Below are 26,146 nucleotides of genomic sequence, written 5' to 3' on the forward strand. Positions count from 1 at the left end.
CACAAATCATTTTTAGAAGTTGGATGTACATAGTACCTTCTGATCTAGTTCAGCATCCCCTGAAAGTTTCAACTAAATACTATCAGCTGATCCTGAGACACTGCAGATACGCCTTTCGACAATTGGTATGCATAATAGTGGTATTTTGATTAGGTTGAACATGCCAACTCAATATTCTCTTAAAGTTTCAACTTAGTTCCCTTAACTATTCATGAGATGTTCCAGACATGCCATTTTGATAACCAGGATGCATATGTTGTCTTTTGATTTAGTTCAATATCCAATCGACATTTACTAAATTTTCAACTTAAAGATCTTAGTCATTTCTGAGACTTAGTGGCTAACTTCCTTTAACAACTGGGATGCACATAATTTAATGTCTTTACGTTCAACGTCGAACGTTCTCTGAGTGTTTCAACTTGATACTCCTCCCCAAGAACGTATCGAGGATTTTTTTTTTCGGGAGAGGGGTACAAAAAAACTTAAAACATATATCAATAATTTTGTTTATATTCATTTTTGTTACGTTTTTACGAGTCGGACAAACATTTCTCGGGGAAGGGTGTGTGTGGATCAAACCCCCTTCAAGCCCGGTGGATACAGCCTTGCTGTATCCACCGGGCTGTTCTTGAAATATTGAATATATGCCATTTTGCCAACCCAGATGCATATAGTGTATTTTGATTTCGTTTGACATCCCCCTTAGCATTCAATGAAAGTTCCAACTTAATACCCCCTGAGATTCATACAGATACGCCGAAATACACCTTTTTTACAACTTGGATGCACCTAGCGTCTTTTGATTTAGTGTAACATCACCCCAAACATTCCCTGAATTTCCAACTTAATATTCTTAGCCATTCGTGACATATTGCAAATAAGCCCTTTTGACAACCTGGATGCAGTATGCCATATTGTTCAATAGTTTGATTTGGTTCAATAGTTCTAGTTGTGGCAGTAGAAGTAGCAGTATTATTTGCAGTCAGAATCACAATCGCTGTAATAGTCACAATGCTATTAGTAGTAGCCGCCAAATGTCGCATTTGCAGTCGTAAGTGAAGTCGAAAGTAGCCGCAGTCGCAGTTGCAAGTAATGGCCTTAGTCAAATCGCGATCACAAGTAGTTGCAGTCTATAGCAGTCACAGTCACCAGCAGTCATAATGGTATTTAGTCGCAATCACAAATAATTACAGTTGCAATCGCAATTGCAGTCATAAGTGGTCGTAGTAGCTGTCACAAATAGTCACAGTCCCAGACGCAAGTAGTCTTAGTCTAAATCCCAAATAATTATGCTCGCAGTCGCAAGAAATCAAGGTCTTAATCACAGTTACAGTCGCAGTAGTGTCCCTTAAAGTTGTAAGGCAATATCCTTGGTCGTTCCTTAGATATTGCAAATACGCCCTTGAGATAACCTGGATGTACATGGTGTCTTCTGAGTTCTGATTTAGTCCCACATCCCCAATAGTATTCCCTGAAGTTTCACCTTAATACACTTACCTTTTCGGGCATACCCAGCATCAACCATTCTCACTTTTCAATTATAAAATTATGTAAAGAATGTGAAAATTGCATTATTTACAACCCTTTCCCTCCAGTCTGTGGGAGACATGGCGTACCCTGTGATATAGCTATTGGGCCTTTGAATATTTTGAATACATTGGCTAATTCAAAATTTCGAGCAGAGTTAAGGGGGAATCTAGAAACGACAAAGGGGGCCCTTTGTTGTATAGGCACTTTCTATCATCTTCCTCAATATGCACTGAAAGTTTTAGCTGAATGCCCTCAGCCATCCTGCGATATCGGTGATACTTCTTTTTGCAATCAATCAATTTTCAGCATCTCCTGAAAGTAGTCGCAAGTAGTCAAAGTCGCATTCGAAAATAGTCTTAGTCGCATGTAATCACAGTTGCAAGAAGTCACAGTTGCAGTACTGTCCTTGAAAGTTTCAATTTAATACCCTTAGCCGTTCCAAACACGTGCGGATACGACTTTTTGATAGCCTGAATGTTCATAATCGCTTTTCATTTTGTTCAACTTCCCCTCCCAGCATTCCCAAGTTTCACCTTAATGCCCTTACCTATTTGGACCCACTCAGGGACAAACAATGCCGCTTTCCCAAATAATAAATCGTGCATGTAAGTAACAGAAATATTGCATAATTTATAATCCTTGCCCCTGGGCGAACAAAATGTTTTTTTTTTCAAGATTTTGATCTGTGTTGAGAAAATGAGGCATCTAAAAAGGGACAAGGGAGGCTTTTTGCCCTCCATTCATTCTTCACAATTCCCCCTCAACGTATCCTGAAAGTTTAAACTTAACACCCTCATCTGTTCTTTAGATATTGCTGATACGCCTTTCTGACAGCCAGCATGCACATAATGCATTATGAATTTGTTCGACGCCCCCTCTCAACATTTCCTGGAAGTTTCACTTTAATACCCTAAACCTTTCTGGCGACCCAAAATAAACTATACCTAAACAAAAGGCAACTTACATAACTTACTTCCCCTTCTCTGGGTGCATGTGTGTTAGGGGGAAGCCCTAGAGGCATAGTTATTTGACTTTTGGATTATTTTGTACAAAAAGGCTATCTCACATTTTGATCGGATGTCGTTATGGGAAGGGGAGTCAGTTGAAAAGGCCATGGGAGTGGGCTGGATGCCCTCCGATCATTTTTGACTATTAAAAAGGCCATTAGAACTTTCAATTTTCAATCGAATAAGCCTCCTCCGAAGTTTATATGAACATCCTTCTACATGAAGTGGCTCTGGTAAAAAAAAACATTAAAGACTTACGGCTCTTTACTAGAGGCAACACTTGAGTGTTGCCTCTAATGGTAATTTGATAGCTCCTATAATGAAACTAAAACGCTTCTTGGAGGCGTCGAAAAACAACAGAATGACAAGGTGTGGAAGATGCACCTAAGAGGAAAAGAACAAGGAAATGACAGCGAAAGATTTGTGCACATTACAACCAATTCTATTCATTTTCATCACTAAAATTTATGGCCATTCTGATAAGAATACTGTCTTGAAATTTTACTTTGGTAAGTGTATTTTGCGTTTTAAGGGCATGGCTCTAATAATTGCCTAAGTAGTAATTGAATTATTTCTATTGAAGACGGGTTTCAAAACTGAGAATTTTCTTCAAAAAAGGCCTCTTAATATTTCATATAACTTGGATTAGGTACAATCCCCTACGAGAGGGAGAGGGGATAAAGATGCAGCTTTCAAGGGAAATATGAGATTATATCTTTTTTTTTAAAGTGAGAGGGGGAAATTCTTCTCTGGGGTTTTAATATATTTCAAACTTTGCATTTTTGAACCCTTCCTGTTCCTTCAAAAATCTGCTAGTACCCCATTCTTTTACTTAACAGGGTCTTCCCATAATCTTAACATAAGCTCAACAGGTTCCTTTTTACCCGCAGACGTTACCAGGCCCGTTCCCCTGGCAGTGGTTTCGCTAGACAGTAGATAGGGACAGTGGGAATCTCGTTAATCCATTCGTGCGCGTCACTAATTAGATGACGAGGCATTTGGTTATTGATCATTTGTATTCAGTTTCCCCTTCTTTGGGTGGGGGATCTACCCTTACAAAAAACAATGGGGGGCCAAAAATGGTCGCTCCACTAAACATAATTAAATAAATACACAAAACAACCACTCTTCGATGCCACTTAACAAAATTTCTTAAACTGCCCATGTAGAATACTCTGGTAATCAGCACCAAATTTTGAGACTCAATCACGGTAACGCTCAACAAGGAAAAAAGGGTATCGGGGGATAACTGCTACTCTGCCACAAGTGAGGGGGATACATTTACTTCTCAACTGCTACATGGGATAAGGGGACATTACTTCTTCTAATCGGCTACAATGAGTGATGGGGGATAACTGCTACTCTGCTACATGTGAGGTGGATACATACTTGTTTTGCTAGCTACGATGGGTGATGGGGGATTACTGCTACAATGGGTGTTGGGGGATTACTGCTACTCTGCTACAGGTAAGGGTATATATTAGCTACATTTCACAGCTGTATCATCTACAGCTACTTGTGATAAGGGGTTATTACATCTTCTGCTAGCTACGATGGGTGATGGGGGATTACTTCTACTCTGCTAAATCGGCTATAATACACTGCTACACATCATGGAGCAGAGGGACGATGGGATACTTCAACTCAGCTACGCTCCGGCGGGGGTAAAAAGGGAAAACATCATCAAAGGGAATTAGGTACCATTTACGGGGTAACACTCGGTGACAATTCAGCTACTTTGAGTAACGGGACCATGGGAAATCTCGTGTTGGGGGGCTCGTCGCACTGAAGAATTCTGCTACACGTCCTGGGGAAGAGGGAAACAGGAAAACTATAACTCAGCTACACTTCGATGGGGGCAAAAAATGGGGAAACATCTTCATGGGAATCAGGTACAGGTACGGGGTATACACTCGGTGACAACTCAGCTACGTTGGGTAACAGGACCATGGGAAATCGACTTATGGGGGGCTCTTCACACTGAAGAGTTCCACGCCCACCAAATAGTTACATCTTCAAATAAAATGATCTTGGACAAGAAGCCTAGCTGACGGGGGTTAAAGTATGTCCCTAATGCCTTATAGCACTTGGTACTAATCTGCCCCGTCTAGCAAAGGTTATTGCTTCACACTTAATGGTATCGATGTCGTGGATGGACTTGATGGTCTCAGTTAGCCCAGGGGCTAGCTGGTACTTTTCCACTTTGTCATCATCTTACTTATCCAGGTCATACCCATCAGCTCTTACCTGGCCGTCGAAGATAAACCCATCCTTGCCTTTTATTGCAAGGATATCGGGTCTCCAACGTCCATTGGCTCTATTGGTGCCAGGGGTCAGGATGGTAAAGGAAGGCTCCTTTAATACTCTATAACCATCTTGTTCTAACCATTTGGCGGTTATGTCGCGGACACAGTCATGCCTCTTGATCCGATTGGGATGCGTTCTTACACACCCCATTGATACATGATTTGCCGACTCAGGCACGAGGCAACCACTTCTACATATTCTCGGAAGGTCTTGTCCTCTGGCCATTCTAATACGAGTTGGAATGGCGTTGATCCTATGATGAACCATTCTTATATACCGCCTGCTATCTATATCAGCGGGCGGCTTATCAACCCAACCTTGTGATAAGGGAAAAGACCCAATGCCTTAAGGGCTGCTCCGTCAACCGACTTATAGAGCTGGTTAGCATGATACTTATCGTACCGCGTCTTAGACATAACGTGGTCATTTTCAACTTTCAACAATCTTCATAGATAATTTCGGTGTTTATCCATTGATATAGTTCTCCAAACGGCAAGGAAAGGATGAGGGAATTCGAAGTTTGACACCCTTTGGAGGGTTTTGGTTATACGACTGGCTCGTATGCGGGGGATCGATAGCCTCGGATCTTGAATACCGAGGCCACCATCAGTTACTCTTGCATGTAGATACGCATTAGGGACGTCGTGTGGTAAGTCAAGAAACATTCTTACTGATGACCTTATGGTCTTGTCTAGAGCAGCTAACGATCCTGCTGAAAAGGGACTAAGCGTTAACTGGTGGACAAACCTGGGAATAATGAAATTTTTCACGCAATACAACCGTTGATGGGGGGTTAAGGGGGCCTTCCTAAGCTTAATGAGGAGTTCCTTGAGATTGCTTTGTGTTGGTGGGTTTTAACCCCATATGGAGCAATATCAACACCTAAATATGACACCGCTTAGTCAATGCCCAGAGCTTTGACCGGGGCATTATCAACCATTATGAACGAAGCTGTGGCAAACTTAACCTTCTTGGATTTAGGGTGGGTCTCCACGCCCAACGAGGTGCTCTTGGCTCCATTAATATTTAAGCCTCTTTTCTTCAGGGTTCCAACTATGATACCCGCAGACATCTGCAGGCCGACCTTTGTAGAGGACACGAGGATCAGGTCGTCGGCATACACATGAGCAGGTATCAGGGTACCATTTATTGTGAAACCCACCCCGTGGGAAATAGCTCTCAGAGCCTCATCCGCCACAAGGTTGAAGAGAGTGGGGCTTAAGCGATCCCCTTGTTTAACGCCTCTGTTAAGCCTAGCAAAATTCAGTCCTCTGCCATTAGGAAGCTCCAATATTGATGCAGTATCTTGGTATATCGACTGGATATATTCAAGAAATGGAGGCGGTAAGCCTTGTGCTTTACAGGCACGAAGAATCACCGGTTTGAAGGAATTCCTGGCTTGATAACGCTGTCGATGATGAGACTGTTAACAAGTGAGCCGTCAATTTGAGAAAAGGCAGTTTGTGCAGGGGAGAGTTCAACACACTTAGCGAGTCGGGCAGCGATGACTCGGTGGAGCCATCGTTGTAACATAGAAGAAATTGAGATAAGTCTGAACTCGGCGGGGTCTGTAGCCCCGTTAACTTTAGGAAGAAAAACGGTCCGAGATTTCTGGAAGGCCTTGGGGGTGATCCGAAGGAAACAGACAGCATTGAGGATGACTGTCAGGGCCTCGTACTCGAATTAGGTACAATCCTCAATATGTAGGCTATCAGGTCCAGGAGATGGATCTCCCGACGGACGAAGCTTAATGACTTCAGGCACTTCAAAAGGGCTCCATAATGATGATAAATCATTTCTATTACCAATTGAAATAGGAGGTTCCGTGTCTGGGGGTGATGGACTCTCGAAGATGTCAGTCCAAAATCTTTTAAACGCTGATAAGTCAACCACGCCTGGTTTCTTTGAGATATCTAATACGGCACTGGCTGCAGAGAATGGGTTCTTCTTCCAGAGTCGTTGAATGCGGTTGACAGCCGGATGAGTAGGGCCCAAGGGCTTATCGGGTGTAGTCAAAGGTGGGTCTAATATAGAGGGACTTTGACATTCTTGTCGAGGGGCTCCTGGTCAATATTCTATCATCGGGAGGGGGACATCTACTGGAACTTGGGGGAACAATAAGATGGTCCATCTTAAATGATGGTCGACATTATTAGGTTCAACTAGTCTTAATCGGTTACTAAATCTGGTAACACGTCTGATAGGTTGAGGGACAGGCAGTTGGTCATCACCAGGGATAATTAGTTGAGAAGGGTAAGTTGAGGTAGAGCTGCAGGGGGTTTCAACATTCGAAGCACATTCAAATGGGGCCGGGAGAACGCTGGGAAACATAACTTCTTTATGGATACCTTTTAATCTGGTGGATCTTCTAGGGGGTTGGGGTGGAATAATCTGATCACCTGGGGCAGGGCAACTAGGCAAATGGTCATCACTATCTATACGACGACTCTGGGGTTCGTCAGGATTGGTACATAGAGGGTGGAGAACTGGGGACGTCGGTTGTGTGCTGGATCGGGAGGCAAGCCTCTTAATAGCCTCAGCCACTAAAAATTGATGGTCCTCTTTACGTCGACGACCCTTGTACGAGTCGAAGGTTCTATCAGGGACGGCATTTGCCGAAAGCTTGCAAATTTCGCTTCCAGAAAGGGGTTTACTCTTATTACTAAGAATTATACGGGCTTCTTCTTCAGCAACCAAGTTGCATTCTTCGCCCAACCAAGCGCCCGACTTAGGGATCACAATTCTGCGATTATACTCATCTTTATGCATTTGACATTGATGCTGGGAGAGCCCACTTTTTGTCGCAAACCCAAGCTGACAGCCATCGATCCCGTAAGCGAAATGCTCGGGATGATCTGCTGTCAGGTGGTCACTCAGACAATCGATTGCCATGTGGTAAACTGGGCACTTTTCTCTCTTGGTTAGAGGGATAGGGGCGGCAGGATGTTTTAATCTCATATGGTTTGAAAAACCCCTGGGCAAAAATGATAAATGGCAAATGGGGCACATAATAGTGTCGGCGCTACTTGTAGCTTGGCCAGACAAATTAGGAAGAGTAGTCGGTACCGATACACTTGGGGTACTAGAGGCAGGGACCTCAATACTATGAAAGCCAGTCCCCCGAGGCCAGGATGGGCGGCTTTTATTCGTATTATTCTTACTCGTATTGGTTTCGGTACTGTAGGCACCATCAGCCGTTATGGCAGGAATATCCAATATTGTCATTAGATCGGAGTGTAGGTAGGGACACCACTACGGTCTTGAGCAGTGGTAGGACCAAGTCCTCTCGAATATATGGGGATCCAGGGTGCTCCTCCCCATTTCTTTCCTTTCCGACACACCATAACGTTTTCCCGGGGCCCCTATTTGGAGGGAGGTGCCTACTAGGAGTAATGGACTCGGTACTGGCGTATCTTCCAAACGCGAGACACTTCTCGCGTTTCATACATCCTATAATATTCGCCATTGTCCGTCTTGGCTTATTTTACTCCTAAGCCCCAACCGTCAGGCTAGTTTCAGAGTGTAACCATTAAACCTGACTTGTTACACCCTGGACAGTTGTTAGGAGGATGCCAGCCACCTTAAAGGGGACGCCTTTGGTAGTTGTTGCCTTCGACTGACAACATTTAACCCGTCCTCTACCAGATTTGGTCTGGAAATGTACTTCTATATTACTCCCCCGCAGCCCTCATGGTAGAGAAGTAGGGGCTTCCACGACAACCTCGTGGAGGACGGAGACTGGGATTTGCCACAGTTCCGGGCGACCCTGGGACCATGTGCCCCAGAAAACTGGGGCCAGGCATCGTAGGCAGTACCTTTTCCCTTGATAATAGGAATGGCTGCACCTGCCCCTTTAATTGAATCATCATTGTGAGGCATTTTAAAGGGGACGACTAAATCCTCCACCCCATTCCCCAGATTGATCCCATCAGTCTGATGGGATACCTTCATCCTCAGCCCCATTCCCCAAACTGATCCCATCAGTATGTGGGGTACCTGAGGAGGTTCGAAGGTAGAGTCGCTCAGTAAGTCGCCCAATTAAGGGTAGCTGTCCTTTAAAAGGATTCCAATTGTGCACTTGCAATCTCTTCGACCCATCTCCCTTGTTTCTCCTTGTCACCCAAAACACATCTTTCGGTTCGTATTTTGCCCAACAATTTCTGGTGCCTTTTTAATTTACATATTAATTTGAATGCTAGTACAATAAATGTTCTGATAAATAATATGATTTTCTAAATTAACTGACAATAGTGTAGCTTTAGTTCTGAGATACCATGTGTTTTTACGTCGGACATACTTGTGTCTCTATGATTGGACCTCAAGTTTTGTGTTATCGATTGTGGATAAGAAGCAACTCTTTCGACAAACATTTTAGATTCAATAAAGTAAGTGGAAACTGCAGGTGTGCAATAACACACCAAACATTGCTATTAACCAATAGTTATTGAGAAATATACAGAATATATACAGTCACAAAAGAAGGCTTACGGATCCACTGATGTTATGACGTAGAGCTGCCGCTTCTCGGAGCAAATTTTAACCTTGCAATTCGATTTCAAAGCATATTACCATAGTACCCTTACCCTTTCCTTTACACTAATCCCAGACTTACTGTCCTTTCAGCACACCTTCCTTGTAGCCACCAATCCAAACGTATCCTTGCAGAGTTTTCAGGGCTTTTACTTTCCTATCTATGTCCATCATCTTATATATATTATTCAAGACGCACTGCAAAGTTTCTTCAAAAGCATTCTCTGGGATTTCAACAATACTTTCCATTCCAGCACTAAGATCTTCTTTTGCCTAAAATAATAAACAAGAGATTTATTTTTTGGCAGAACATTTTCATAGAGGAATTTGACATTACTAGCTGCTGATCAAGTAATAAGCATATAGTTGATTTTCTTGGAATGCTTTTACCGATTTTGCCACTGCTTAATAAATTAGAAGTGACTTTTGTTTGTCAATTAAGACAGTCAGGCTTCTTTTTTCGATGAGGTTCAACTTCATTTCAGAGAGGTTCAACTATGGATAGAATCTATTGGTAACTATTATGTAACCAAAAGAGTAGGCTATTACAAATTTGGGAGATATAAGCATAAACAATGATATTCTTATTCTTTTTTCTACATTATGGAGAGCCTTGCGAGGACCTGAAACACCCTTGATATATCTACAGCAACAATTTGCGAAACCTCTACATCCCCCTTTCGGCCTCAATGGGAGGAATCATCACAGCTTCAAATTGGCAGTGGCATGATGGTCCCCTGGATAATCCCGTGGTACGGGCCGAGCAACGGTCTAAAGTAAGATTTGACTGTCTTTGGAGCCAGTGTAGCTATGAGCAGCTTAGAAAACGCTCTAAAGGAGTTAAGAGAGTGATCAAAGGCAGTAGCATATCATTTACGACATCTGGGTTGAAGACAAGTTATAAACTAGATTTACGTTGCTAAGGCAACCCGTACCATTGATTGAATTCATAGGTGTCAACACTTCATCAAAAATTTGTTGGTTCAAGAAGAACTTTTTTTTTTTAACAAAAAAGAAAAATAAAACAAAAACAAAAAAGAGGATACGTTGCTTGAAGATATTAGATACAAAAACGAGTTTTTGTACTGAAAGTAAGGAGCGACATTAAAACTTAGAACAACAGAAATTATTCCAGATATTAATGGGACTGTCCCCTCCTTAACGCCTTGTTCTTTACGCTAAAGTTTTTATTGTTCTAAAAAACAGAGCTGTAAGAAAGAGTCAAACTTTAGCGTAAAGAGCGAGGCGTTGAGGAGGTGAAAGCCCCTTTCATATACGGAACAATTTCTGTTCGTTTTAAGTTTTAATATAGCTTCTTACTTTCAGTAGAAATTTTTTTTTATACATTTAATTTCTGATCTTTTTTTAAATAATCACAGGAATCACAACCCCACCTCCCGGGAGAAACAACCCTCACAATGGAAATATCCTCTAAACAATTCAATCCTGGTGAAAATTTACACCGGACAATAACTCTTAACTAATCGTGTGTAAAATTGAGACGAGAAAAGAAAAAGGAAGACATATAAAAAGAATTTTGTATAAAAATTCCGACAAATTCCCGCAGTGTATAATTTCTCCTGACAAGTTCACTCCCTGGAAACTTCACTTCTCGTGGAAAACCCCCCCAGCAGAAATTCGTCCCCCCCCTACCCAAAAATGTATGCATGAATCAACCTTCCTCCAGGAGAAAACCTTTCCCCTGGGACTGTGAGGAGGGGGCGGGGGGTTCATGTTATACCCAAAGGCATAGTTATTGGGCCTTTCAACTATGATGAACAAAATACCTACCTTAAAATTTTAATCGGACGACTTTGGGGAAAAAAGTGGCGGGGGAGGTGGCCTATTTGTCCTCCAATTTTTTTGGTCACTTAGAAAGGACTTTTAATTTCCGTTCAAATGAGCCCTACTATGATATTCTAGGACAATTGGGTTGATAAGATACTCCCGGAGGAAAAAAACACGCATCCGTGATGTTTTTCTGAAAAAAAACACACACACGTTTTTGCAGATAGGAGCTTGAAACCTATACAGTTGGGTTCTCTGATACACTGAGCTTGATAGTGTGATTTTGTTTTCCCCTTTTTTCAAAAATCAGGAAAATTTTCCCAGGTTTGTAACCTTTGATGGGTAAGACTAAACTTAATATTTTTTTTTTTATATTTGAATTCAGCATAAAAAGCTGATTCTTTTAATATTTCTACTGGTATCAAAATCTTTTTTTAAAAAACGTTTTTTAACAGTTTTGGTTACTATTGAGCCGGGTCGCTCCTTGCTTACAGTTCGTTACCACGAACTGTTTGAAGCGCCATTTTCTCAGATTTTTCTTTTGGTGGTTATTACGTATATGATAGAGTTGCTCCCTCCTCTGTACCTCGCTCTTTGCGCTAAAATGTTTGTGAATTTAAATTAAGCTTATTATTCTAATTAAACGGTCCTTCTGTGTCAGGAGTCATTCTTAGATAATTTGAACAAAAAGTGAAACATTAGCGTAAAGAGTGAGGTACTGAGAAGGGGGCAACCCCCTCATATACGTAATAACTTCTGTTCGTTTTAAGTTTTAATGTTTTTCCTTACTTTCAGTTGAAAAAAAAAACAAGCCGTGAAAAAACAAAAATGAGCATAAAAGGGGGCCTAGTTGCCCTAAAATTTTTGGTCACTAGAAGTTTAATTTCCGTTCGAATGAGTCTTCTCGTGACATTCTAGGACCACTGGGTCGACACGACCCCCCCCCCTGGAAAAACAAAACAAATAAACAAATAAACACATATCCGTGATCTTTCTTCTGGCAAAAACTAGAAAATTCCAGAATTTTGCAGATATGAGCTTGAAACCTCTACAGTAGGGTTCTCTGATACGTTGAATCTGATGGTGTGATTTTCATTAAGATTCTACTTTTAGGGGGTGTTTCCCCCTTTGTTGAAAATAAAGCAAATTTTCTCAGACTCGTAACTTTTGATGGAAAGGACTAAACTTGATAAAACTTGTATATTTAAAATAAGCATAAAAAACGATTCTTTTTAAACTCCTTACTTAAACTTCGTTACAACGAACTATTTGACTCCCAAAATGCGCTATGTTCCAAAAAAACAACTCTATTCCTTATTTCCCGAACCTATTCAATGTGGTTAGTTGTTAAATACACAATGCGTATAAGTCGATGTTTCACTATTTTCCTTCAAAACATAAAATCTAGCAAAACCTACGCCGCTATTTCTGAAACTACAAGCATGTACGGGCTGAAGTACTGAAGCCTCAAAACATAAAGCCTATTGATTGTTTCTTTTATAATTGATGATAAAACAATTTGATTCTATATCATCGAGTGATTGCCACATTAACGCTCAACTAATTGCAAAACTACGGCATTGTATTGCCTTATTTTTTTTTTTAACGACGGCTTCTCAACAGTGTACAGGGGTCACATCTCATCCAAAATATAGTCCAGTGCCAAAAAATTCACTTTTGACTGTGTCAGTTTCAGCGGTCTTGCAGCAAAGAAATCTCCCTTAACTTTTTTAGAAGGTGAGCTATATCAGGGCCAGTATTATCTTCAGCTTCAGACGACCGCAAAAGTGAGCCTACAAGTTCATTAGCTACTTGATTTCCTTTTGTTCTTACTGTTTATCATATTTATCAAAAAAACTTTCCGTTCAATATATATGGTAGTTCCGCCATGATAGCCTCCTTTTTTGAAATTTCGCGCCGGGCCAGGAGCCACTGTTCTCAAAGACTAAAATCCATTCATCCGCTAATATACAAGCACCTCAATTCGTCGCATCGCCCTATGTAATGCCAGTATAATTTTTCTGTGCCATGAAGAACGTACTCGAGTACATAAGTACCCTTAAGTATTTCAATTTTTTACTCAAGTACAAGTGTTAAGTACTTTAGAAACTTTTTACTTAAGCAGAGTACAAGCACTCAGATTTTTACTTTGGTAATTACTTAAGTACTTTTATTTACTTAAATATTTCCCAACACTGAATGATATGCAGATAGAACCGGCAATTAGATGTTTACCAAATTCATGGATGGTAGGCCCGTACAAAAAGATCAGGTTTAGCAATACTTACTACTACTAATGACTCACTGCAGCACCAAGCCGCCCGAGGCCAACACAGCTACGCACGCTCCTCCTCCAACCTAATCTATTTAAAGCCTCCCTCTTTACACCCTCCCAGGAAGTTCCCATTTCCTTTAAATCTTTATTTATGACATCCTCCCAACCCAGACAAGGACGACCTGCTTTCCGTGTAGCCCTAAACGGTTGGCCAAAAAGGACAATCTTCGGTAATCTGTCATCCTTCATCCGTAGAACGTGGCCTAGTCATCTCAACCTTTCTTTCATTAAAGCCCTAGAAAGCGGGATTGAACCACATTTTTCGTACAGCCAACTGTTTGAAATACGGTCAGTCAGCCGGGTACCCAGAACAATCCGTAGGCAATTTCTCTGGAAAACGTCTAGTAAATTGTCATCTGCTTTTCGGAGCGCCCATGCTTCAGAGCCATATTTGACCACTGTCATCACTGTAGCTTCCAATATTCTAATCTTGGTTTACAGACTTATCTTTCTATTCTTCCAAACTTTTTTTAACTGTGAAAAAACACCCTGAGCCTAAGCTATTCTCCTTTTAACATCTTCACTGCTCCCACCATCTTTACTAATAATACTACCAAGGTAACTGAAGCTCCCAACCTGATCAATCTTTTCGTTACCTAATGTCACCTGTTCATCTTCACTTATTCCTAGCCTTAGTGACTTAGTTTTCTTAACATTAATTTTCAAGCCTATTTTTGCCCCTGAACTCGCAAAAACTCTAAAAATTCATTCATTTTGCTCACACTTTCATCTAATATGCTTAAATCATCAGCTTAATCTAAGTCCAGGAGCGTTTTTCTTCCCCATTTGATTCCGTGGTCTCCAATTGCCTTTCCTGTGCTCCTTAAGACGAAGTCCATCAAGATGATCCATATAAAGGGGGGCAGAACGCAACCCTGCTTAACTCCTGATTTAATACAAAACCAGTTTCTAACCTCATTTCCTACCTTAACCGCAGCAGTATTATTCTCGTACATAGCACAAATCACTTTAATGTATTTTTCTGGTATACTATATAACCATAAGACCTTTGTTATCGCTCTTCTATCAACAGAATCGAAGGCTTGCTCATAATCGATAAAACTGAGGACCAAAGGTGTTTGAAAACGAAGGGACTTCTCAATTATTAACCCAAGAGTGAAAATTTGGTCGACATATCCTCTACCTTTTCTAAAACCGCATTGTTCTTCCCTTAAAACTTTGTCTACAGCATCTCTCAGTCTAAAAAGTATCATATTACTCAGTAATTTGCTACCTACAGAGACCAGACTAATGCCTCGATAATTACGACACTCACTCTTGTCACCTTTCTTATACAGTGGTTTAATTAAGGTTTTCTTAAAATCATTGGGTACTTCCCCTTTTTCAAAAATCATGTTCATAATCTTCAGTAGCTTATTCCTAACCTCAGAGCCACCATATTTAAGAAACTCATTAATCATACTATCATCACCTGGAGCCTTATTATTTTTTAATCCTTTTAGTACTGTCACTAATTCTTCCTCACTAAACAAATCTTCCTTCACATCCAAGGTATTACAAACTTTTTCATTTTCATCTGTATCTTTTCCTGCAACTGTATCTCGGTTTAGCACATTCTCAAAATGTTCCACCCATCTTTCTTTAACTTTTTCCTTATCACTAATTGTGGCCCCATTTCTATCTTTAACTGGGACTAGTCTGGATTGGCTACTCCCTTTCAATTTATTAACATGCCAGTATAATATTTTACTATTATGCCGTTTAGCCGCATCTTCCAGATCCTCAGCAATTTTATCCATGGCCTCCACTTCACATCTCCTTAGTTCATATTTTAATGCTTTCTCCACTTTCTTTATATTCCTTTTGTTTTCATACGACCTATCACTCAGATAATTCTTATACAAACCCCTTCTACTCTCTATTAAACCAGAAGCTTTTTCACTAATATTCCTAGTTGCAGCCTTAGCACTCTTCCCTAAGACACCATCAGCAACTTCACAAATTGTTTTTCTGAAATTATTCCATCCATCTTCCACATTGTCAAATTTTAAACTCTCAAGTTTAGTATTCAACTAGTATTCATACTTGGCCCATACTAATATTACCCATTGTGGTCAGCATTACCCCATACAGTAAACCAGACAGTAGATGCCATTTCTTCGTAAAAATAAAAAGTAAACAATAGCATTATATTCAGCAAAGATGATGGTAACCCTCAAAAAGTCAAGAGCCTGTTCCTTGCAGCATTTACCATAATCAGCTTCTAAAGGCAGGCCAAGAACCCCTCTGTAGCTGACACTAAAGTAACGAAAACACCAATAATTCAATATGATTGCCTTAATGGGTAAAAAAAACTAGACTGAATCCGGTGAATGGCTAGAAGTACCCAACGAGTGGACAGACTTATCAGCTGGACTTATAAGTTTCTCTCATTGCTCTTAACTTTATTCATTTTGAATGGGTTGCAAAGGAGGGTTATTATTTGTGTATGAATGCTTATGAACGTACATGTAAATATATATATATATATATATATATATATATATATATATATATATATATATACATATATATATATATATATATATATATACATATATATATATATATATATATATATATATATATATATATATATATATATATATATATATATATATATATATATATAAATGTATCCGTGTGTCCTGTGTGCATCCCCACACTGTTCATCAGACTAAAAATTAAATTCGATATATTCATTCATTTCATAAATAGAAGACGATAAATTCAGCTTTTTAGTTTGATTTGCTTTTTTCAATTAAATTCTAAGTATTTTAGCTACATTCCTCACAATCATACACATCACTTCCTCATACGGTAGATTTGGAACTCACTGAAGATTTATTTTAAGAAATTCATGTTGTCTGTACCTTCATTTTTATGATATTTACATTCTTTCCTTGAAATAAACTATCACAGATATAAATCATTACTCTAGGGAGAAATTTCAATTTTCTAACGCGTAGCGATTGACTAAATAAACATTCCTAAAGGTATCCTAAATTAATAGTAATAATAAAAAAACATAAATATCCTAGACTAATTAAAACAATAATGAAACAAGAAAAAAGAAAAGAAAAAAAGACAATCACCTTTTCTCAAATCCTCCTGGGCAACGCCCACCATCCAAATACAACTCCATCCACCCCAGCCCCTTCAACCCACTCCTGTCTCTAGCCCTATAACCCACTACACCCCCTCCAAAAAACTAACTCCCCAATAAATACTCTTTTAATCTTTTTTTTAAACTTTGAGAGGTGCTCAATGGCCCTAACACTCACTGGAAGCGAATTCCATACAGAAAGACCAATGTGCTTCAAACTAAAACCAGATCTTACTCTATTTTCAATATTGACAACCAAGTTATTACATCTTCTTGTATCTATTCTTGTATCATGAACAGAACTTCTGAAACGTAAAACTCATTAAATGTTTCCGGGACTAGAAGATGCACATAATTAAACACAAACATCGCCGCTTGATAGTCCCTTATCTGTCCAACATTAAGTAGCCTTAGAGACTTAAAGCATGTACTGGTGTGTTTAACATTTTTCACGTACTTCCCAATTATTCTTGCTGCTTTATTTTGTAGAATTCCCACAGGCTTGTAATTAACATAAATTTCGGCTTTAAAATAAACATCCGTATGATATATGCGGGTAGATTATTGCAAAATATACAGTGAGAAATGTAGGTTCTGGCAGAATCTGCTCCAGTCTTCTGGGACTGCCCACTCCACGTGCAATTTTGCCGGAATTAATGTCGCTATGATGCTTCCACGAAAGATAGAATCAGTATGGAAGCCAAGGTACCGCAGTGATTTAACTAGTAAAATAGGCTTTTCACACAATAGGACTTTTCTACTTACATCAACAGAATAACTCACTCTAAAGAATGTCAGTAAAAACGTTTTCTTTATGTTCACGCACAGCAAAGTTAAACTCGTAAACACCTCCTGTCTTTTGAGAGCATTATTAGCTTTTACCATTAAACCACCGACTGATTTTGCAAATACTGTTAGCGCAGTGTCATCCGCAAAAGAAGTAGAACATATTTCCTGCAGATAAAAGCGCATCATGCCCAGTAAACTAGATGAAGTAAAGGGTCCAGTCACAGCCCTGAGGTACACTGAAATTCACAGGGAAAAACGATGAGACTACATTATTTTAAACGACTTGAAGGGACCAACCATAAAGATAGCTATCAAACTATCTTAGAAAAACCCCGTTTATTCCAAGATTTCTCATTCAACGAAGCAATACTTGGTAGTCAACCGTGTCAAATGCTTTTCTAATGTCAATGAAAATAGACATAGGTGCGTTACCTACGTTTAATGCATAGTGGAATTACCCTTACGAAACCCCTGTGTCTGACTCAAAAGGCTATTCAAATTTGAAATATCTACCAAGCTACTACTCAAAATAATATTGGTAATGCATCAATATGCATTTACTATATTATGATCTATTGTTTTCTAATAATTGGAGTTTCAAATAATTTAAAATAATTTATTAAAGGATCATTGACAACTTAACATTACAGAGAAGAAACGGGCAATACCCAATTCCATAAATATCACTAACAGCATAAAAAACTTCATTTTACCTGGTTTCTTAAAGAATTGATGCACTCTCTTACATTTTCCGAGTTCCAGTTGCTACGAAGGAATTTTTCGACTTCACTTCTGGCAAAAGGGAAAAGAATATCCTGAAACACAAATGTAAAATGAACATTAAAGACAAAAAACATCAAAGGAAGAAAAAAAGAAATCCAAAAAACATGATCAAACTAAAAACCCACAACAGAGAATAATTACTGTACAAAAAAAACAACGATAACGCAGAAACTTTAGAATAACGAAAAGTTTAGGTAAAGGCCCACTAGAATTAAGAGATTCTGAAAAGCAAAGTAGTCCAAAATCCTTTGCAGAGGCAGATGCGAAAACACCACCCAGAGCAAACCAGTCTGATCTAAGGAACTTCTACAGTTTAACTCGTCCAGAATGGAAAGATATCCTTGAAGCAACGGATTCAAAAACACTTGGAAGTGTTACTTTTAAGGGGTGCTAGTTATAAGGTTGGTAGAGGACTATGCTGCTAACTGATATAGCAAACCTTAGCGGCCCTTTAACGTTTAACTCTGCAGGATTTACCTATTTCCACATGTGTTTCATATAGTATCAAAAGAACTCCTGCTAATGAAACCTGCTATATGAGAGGTGCTAGAAAACAGTGGCTACACTTATCTTGTCATATTGCTTTTCTGAGACTTTTTTTTTACTAATTATGTTATATTTCAACGAAAAAGGGGCTTATCACCCTGAAAATTAAAGTAAAATTTAGATCTGACATAAACCAATCGACCAATTTGTCAAAAAAAATTTGTACAACATCCCAAAATTGGACATTTAAGAAAATAGTTTCAGTTACTTCTAATAATGATGATTTTTCAAATACAAAGAAATTTTTTTCAGTCTAAGCACAGCTATTTTAAAACTAGAAAAAAAATTCATATAAGCAGCAATAGGACATAGGTAGGTCTAAAGATTCTCTGGAACTGATAAGAAAGGAAAATCAAGCTGGCCCTTCAAGAACAAAGAAACAAACATCATATAGCATTAACCAGCAAAATCATAAAGCCAAATAAAAAAAAAACAAAATCAGAAAAGTAATCCCTTTTTATTTAATTTCTCTTTCTTTTAATTACAATTTACATTTGACACCTTTAATTGGTATACAAATTTTAATAAGTAAAAACTAGGGTTCTATTTAGCTTGATTGATCATACAGTACTGCCAGTAGCAGCACTAGTTTTCAATCAGTAATGGATGCTTGTTAAACCGCAGGAGTTTTCTCTCTTATAGTTTCACAAACTATTTAGGTTAGCAACAAAGATACTATACTAAGTTTATATTAAGACTGCAACAGGTAATTATAATGTATAGTATAGAGAGGGGCTCTAAAAATAAGCATAATCAGACAATTTGTGCTTGACCAATATAACACATCATAATAGCATGACTGCAGTTGTTTCCAAATACAGTAAACATGAATATGCTTCCACTGTTGCAAATCATATTTGGAAAGTGATTAAGATGCGTAATTTTTCCTTTCAGGGAAATTTGGGGCCTTTGCAACATCATTTTTTATAACGTTATTAGAAAAAAAAGTTTGATTATTGGACTGTCAAATTCTGCCAAAGTTTAGGAAAAAAAATTGAGTAGTTTTCGAAAACAGCTTCTGATTTTTGAACAGTTTTCTTCTTTAACCTGTTGCTGATTGACCAAGCTTTAGAACCCTGAGATTCTAGAACATGGTTTACCCTATCCCAGTTCTCCAGTTATTACGGGATAAGACCTAGCTTCTATAGAGCCTCTGGAAAATTTATTATCATGTTTCTGCTATTGTTTAAAGGATGTGCTAATTTACATACTGATAAAGGTAGATCTATGGTATTTTGAAAATATTCATCAACCAGCTTTTCTCATCATCTGGCAGGCTACACAATTCGTTGTTCACAGAAGGACCAGTCTTTGCCAGCAAAGAACCAAACAGGATGCTAGTTTCAGCATCATCTAAACTAGTTGTCATGCCAATCAAAGAGTCTTATAAAGAGCAAGGCAAATGAAAGTCTAATGGCACAGGGTAAGCTGAGCATGTTGGGTGTGAAAGCACACCCCATCCATTTAAGACTTGTTTTTACAGATAAATCAAGGCAAGGCTGTGAATCTCCCCATTGCTCAGTACCAAATGAAGACACATACTTCTATGAACAAAGGTAACTTAGCCAGGAAAGACTCATAATAAAATGAAATTAAAACAGATGACTGCTCGACTCTCCCTGTACAGTATTGCTACTGCTTGACTCGAGTCCCAAAGCAACTATTGTGATATGTCGATACCAAAAAACTATTGTCCCGAGTGTCGAATGCTGGTACCACACAGGCGTTAATAAATGCACCCAAATCGGACTAAAGGACCATTCCGGCGAATGATTATGCATGGAAGTCGCAAGCATCTCAACCCCAACAAAAGCCTAGTGCGAAGAGACCTGTAAGAGGAAGCAGAATCAACACCTCTTTACCACAAATTATTATGGGACCTAAAACCAACTCTGGACTACTGAAAAGGAACTAAGCTGTCTGCGGTAAGTGTAGACATTCTCAACTATGAATCCAAAACAATCCGTCTAAGTGAGAAAATTAAGACCCTGGAAGCAAGTTTATCGGCATGTCAAGCAGAAGATCTAGAGATCCATAGAAGGCACTCAACGTTTCTGTCAGAAATGGAGGAAAAGAACAATCAAATTAAAGTGTTGACAGGTCATTTGGAGGTTAAAGACTTTCTTATAGCCCAGCTGAAACAAGAACTCTCAGTAACTATCAAAACCCGTCCTTATGACCCTTCACAAACCTCCCGTGACCAAGTTACCCAGTCAACGCAAACGGACAAAGATATCGCTGTTGCTAACCGGAATAAACCCCTTGATAATGAAGTGCAAAACATAACATCTAGCCCAACTGTAGCCCACGACTGTGTGATCTTATCAGAAAAAATGAATCCTAGTGATATGTCATCAGCTAGTGCAAATACACCCCCTCCAACACTCGTATAGAGAAGTGGAACAAGAACGTACGACGGTAAAAAAGACAGTACAACTCGTAAATACAACATACTTTGCTGGTTCTTTGAACAAGGGTTTCGCAGACTGAAGAAAAAGTGTCGATTTTTGCATATATGCTTAAATTTCAGATCAAAATGTTGCAACAAAAATGATTGCCGTTTTGACCAAGTAGGTTTGTGTAGTGTTTTAACTTGTACCAACAGGTAATGCGTTTTTGCTAATGTAACTCCTTACTTTCGGACAACAAGTGGGCGTGTGCCAAATGAGCACACCATTATCGCTCCCTGATGGACACGCTTACCGGTGTCAGCGACAACTTTGCGAATATCAGGCAAAAAATAGTTTCCAGTCTCTGCCAAACTTTCAATAACCAGAATACAATCCCCAAAGCCCCCCTGAACACCCCTACACCAGTATCCCCTTTTAGCTTCCCTCCTCCTCCCATTTGCACTTTTCCCCCACCTTTTCCCACCATGCCTGGTATAAAATTCTTCGAAATTTCAGATAGCAAGCAGAATGATCCACGCGTATTAGCTCAATGCAGAGTTTCCAAAACTTCAAATAGTGAGACAAACGCTAATATATTTTCTGTTCCTTCGTCAATGTTTCCGTCTCGTAACCGTTTTGCAGCCCTTTATGATGAATCAGATAGCATAGTTATTGCATTAAATGAGCCAGAAGTTTTTCTCCCGCCTTAAAAGACCTTCCCAAAACAGACAAAAGTAAACAAACGCAAAGTTGTTGAAAAAGAAGTCCCTAAACCACACTTTCATTTTCCTTCTCTTTTAACTTTAAATGCGGAAAGTCTCAACGTTGATAAGATGGGTGAACTTGAGGGTTATGTTCAAGTAGCCAGAGCTGATATTATTACAGTTACAGAAGTACATAAACGAAGTCCTGAACATCTTACAATAAAAGGTTACAAACAATTTATAAAACTAAGACATCAGAATCATCCGTTAGGTAAGAAAGGTGGCGGCGTAGCATGTTTCGTACATGAGCAGTTGGCACCGCGGCTACTACAGATTTCCTATATTGATGATGATGATGAAATGATTTGGATTATGATTCGACCAAAAAAACTTCCGAGATCTGTAACTGGTATTGTTATTGGAGTGTTTTATTGCTCACCGAGTATGGTATGGCATCTTTCCAAAAAAAAGGTCTTTGCTAAAAAGTGAGATTTGTGTGTTGAAAGCTTCCTCAGAGGTCAAGGACTCAAGCAGATAGTAAAGTTTCCGACTTCTAAAAGTAATACTAAACTTGACGTAATTTGCACAAGTTTTTTCAGAATATTATAATGAACCTAAAGACCTACCTCCCCTTGGTGGTAGCTACGACTAAATGATAAAATGGGCCCCATTACCTTCGTATAAAGTAAAATATATAGTTGAGAAAGTTTCCTACCGACCTCTTTTGGACAGGGGTCTCTTGGAATTTGGAAATTGGATTACATCCAAGTCCTGGGATGAGGTAGCAATTTTAGAGTCCTCCAATGAAAAAGCTATATTTCTGAAAGATAAATTAAGAAACAGAAATGAAGAATGCTTTCCAGAGAAAACTTCCAAGTAGTGCCAAACAGATCATCCATACATAACCCAAGAAATTAAAGATTTCACTAGGTATAAAATTCAACTAAGAAAAGAAGGGAAAATAGGAAATGCTAATATGCTCCATAACAAAATACGTAAAATGACAAGAAAAACTGCAGCTGAGTATTACCAAAAACAATTTTTAACTTTTTTGAATCAAATCCTAGCATGTGGTATAAAGAAATAAAACGAATTTGTGGAAAATCCCCAAGTGGTGTTGATTTTTGTTCAGATTCTAATGATGAAAAAGTTGCTAACCAGTTAAATGGTCATTTGGCCAGAATAATCCAATCTTTGCCACCTCTTTGATGTAAATAAAACAACCCAAGAGTATAAGAAAATACCACGTGATGACATACCTTCTTCTTCTATTCTCTTCATCTATTCATCTTCTATTCTCAAGGATCAAGTTTTTAGTAAAATAAATAAACTTAAACGAACTAGTATAACTCCCATTGATATTCTGATTGAACTTATAAAAGCATTTCCTGACAAATTGACTAAGCAACTAACACAAATTTTTAATAGCATTTCAACTCCTTCAGCTTACCCACAGATATGGAAAACAGGGTATGTTACTCCAATCCCTAAAAAAGATACTGAAATTAATTCCAATGGCGTGAGACCAATCACTTTGACCCTCTTGTTCAGCAAAATGTATGAAAGCTTTGTAGCAAATTGGCTAAAAGCTGAAGTTGAACCCCTCCTTGATCCTCATCAGTACAACATACATCAACATAACATTATCTAGTTAGTCTTTTATATTTTATTCCTAAGCATGTTGATGAGCCTGGTAAATGGCTAAAGTTAATAACTATCAATTTTAAAAAGGGTTTCAATCCTATTGATTGTAACATTTTAATTTCTAAGCTTTGAATTGATTTTAGAGTGAACCCTGCTGTTGTGAAAATTATTCTGAATTTTTTAATAAATAGGTTCCAAATTTTGAAACATAAGGATTCTTTCTCTGAACCTGAGCCAGTTTTTTCTGGTGTACCTCAAAGTACCATCCTGGGTCCTATTCTTTTTCTAGTTATGATAAATAATATTGGAAATGATTGTGAAGTCTGTTGGAAATATGTTGATGACCTTAACCCAGGAGAAAATTGTGAAGCAAATGAATGCAGCAAAGCCCAAATTTTAATTGATAATGTGAAGACTAAAGCTTCTGTTTCAAATATGACAGTAAGATTCTGGAATATGCAGCTCCTATATGGCATTTTGGCTAACGGCTGAACAAAGCGCCAGGCTCAAAAGAGTTCTGAAAAGAGCTCTAATGATTGTTTCAAAGCAGGCAGAAATGTTGTATGAAGAGCTGCTGACCAAGTTTAAAATACAAACTCTGGAAAAAAGAAGAGAGAAACTCTGCATGGATTTCGGACGAAAATCTTTGATCCACCCAATCCACAACACCCTCCCCCCCTCAGTCCACAACAAAACGACTCCCGCGCAGGGTTGCAGTGCCTGTTGACAAACTTCAGCTGGTATGCTGTGCCCACCAGCAGTTAGCAAAGGGTTTTATACCTAGTTTTGTAAAAATGTATAACGAAAGTCAGGAAGATTGATAAGTGTTTTGTTTTCTTTGTTTGTTTTTTTGCGTTTATTTTTTATCTGACTGTACCAAAGAAATTTGGCAGTGCCATGAAAATTTTGGTGAAAATAAAATCTTATCTATCTATCTATCAAGTCCTCAAAGGAATGAATGTCATCTACACTTTAGCAAAAAGTAAACATTAAGCTTAAAATAAAATTTTTATTTAGCAAAATGATTTTCTATACATCAATGAATGGAATTAGGAAACATAAAATAAGATGCATAATAGACTTGTAGAACTGCACTGATTGCCACAAATAGACTGTTATCAAAAACTTAAAATTTTCTGAGAGTTTGAGAACTACTTTATTGTTTTTATCCTTATCACAAAACAAAACAAAGGAAAAAAACTGTTCAAAACATATTTTGTGTGTCCAAATAACATAATTATACTTATTTTTTTTTTAACTAGAGATGTTAGGTCTTAACAGTTTTGCAGAAAATGGGTCTTTTCAAAAAGAAGACTTTATTTTCTTTACCCCCTATCATTTCAAAAAAGAAGATGGCATACATAGACAATTCATTGAACTGTAAACATATATCAGAAAATCAAGGAGATTCAGTCTTAGATGCAAAGAGGCCCATTGAATACACTGCTTATAAATAACGATAAAAGGAGATGAGGGTTATGTAGAGGATAGATATTTAACAAAGGGATTGAAAATCCATCACACAATTTGGCTATGTCTATAGGCTATGAGTGGTGTCCTAAAAAAAACAAAAAAACAAACTGGGAGTAACCAAAGCAATGTCTGCAAAAAACTTTACCTTAACAAAAGATATTGAAGTTGTAGTTCCTTCAATATCAACTAGCAAGACATCGAAGTCCATTTGTCTTAATGAGGGTGATTGAAAAATCAGGGACTATCAGACTAACACAAATGACAACTTTGCATTTGGTTAACAATGACTTGATCTCAACTGAAAGACAAAGACCAACTAAAAGGAAAAGAATTGCTCTACCAAGAAAGAAAAGAATTGCTTCAAATTCAGACTTATTTGTAAATATTATATGCAGGGAATTAGACTACCAAGAAAGAAAAGAATTGCTTCAAATTCAGACTTATTTGTAAATATTATATGCAGGGAATTAGAATAAAAAAAAGAAATGTGTAAAGTGCATCACATTCAAACTGAAAAAATTTTGAAGAAAAAAAAGATGAAATTCTAGATTTCCATAAGTTCTAATAGCAGTTTCTAGAACAGATGTCTAGGTACAAATTTTTTTTGCAAGAGTCCTATCCCTGTGATCATATTAATTTTGAAAAATTAGCTTTATTTGGTATTATGAACCAATTCTTTATGGGGAACATGCAAAGACAAAAAGCTAAAAATTTTGAAATGCTACAAAATTTTGCATATAGTTGAATTATCCTTTTCTATCTGATTTATTTCTTACAACACTAATTTGGAGCAACAACATAGAATTAACAAAATCCAAAAAAATAAGGCAAGGAAATTGAATAAAAAGAAGAGAAAAAAGCTAAGCATGCCTAACTAAAGATTTACTTAAACTAAAAATTATTTATGTTAAATAAAACGACAGGGAGTTGAATTGGCAATAATAGTGCAAAGAAGAAGGGAAAGCATCAGTAGATGAAATAAAAGCCTATAGAATTTCATGCAAAGAGATTCAAGCATTGGGAGCATTTGATTTGGTAAATGAACATTGAAATGTGAATACTGAACTGAAAAATATGCTTCAATTATGGTTCCACTTTAAAAGAAGTTAATCAGATCAAAAATGATTTTGGACTGATAGTATATATCAATTTTATTAAAACCACCAAAGCAAACCTAGAGACTGTTCAAAATATATCTCTTAGAACTGGTTTGG

The 26,146-nt window shown here is 38.2% G+C and overlaps 2 protein-coding genes across 6 annotated transcripts in view; one reads left to right on the forward strand and one right to left on the reverse strand.

Annotated features, from left to right (window-relative positions):
* The window catches only part of LOC136029500 (enolase-phosphatase E1-like), a 539,221-nt gene that overhangs the window by 509,738 nt on the left and 3,337 nt on the right, over window positions 1-26,146 (reverse strand). For all 5 annotated transcript variants that reach the window (XM_065707944.1, XM_065707941.1, XM_065707940.1 and 2 more), the window contains exons 2-4: window positions 25,078-25,230; window positions 18,106-18,207; window positions 9,457-9,647 (exon numbers count right to left, since the gene is read on the reverse strand). In XM_065707944.1, coding sequence (XP_065564016.1) covers window positions 9,457-9,647; window positions 18,106-18,207; window positions 25,078-25,140 — 356 coding nt within the window. In that variant the 5' untranslated portion in view covers window positions 25,141-25,230. The remainder of the gene's footprint in view (window positions 1-9,456; window positions 9,648-18,105; window positions 18,208-25,077; window positions 25,231-26,146) is intronic.
* LOC136029496 (uncharacterized) overlaps window positions 9,720-26,146 on the forward strand; it is a 58,382-nt gene continuing 41,955 nt past the window's right edge. Inside the window, exon 1 of the mRNA XM_065707934.1 lies at window positions 9,720-10,150. Within this exon, the coding sequence (XP_065564006.1) occupies window positions 10,064-10,150 (87 nt within the window). The 5' untranslated portion in view covers window positions 9,720-10,063. The remainder of the gene's footprint in view (window positions 10,151-26,146) is intronic.

This window comes from Artemia franciscana, chromosome 7 (assembly GCF_032884065.1).
Source record: "Artemia franciscana chromosome 7, ASM3288406v1, whole genome shotgun sequence".
NCBI lineage: Eukaryota > Metazoa > Arthropoda > Branchiopoda > Anostraca > Artemiidae > Artemia > Artemia franciscana.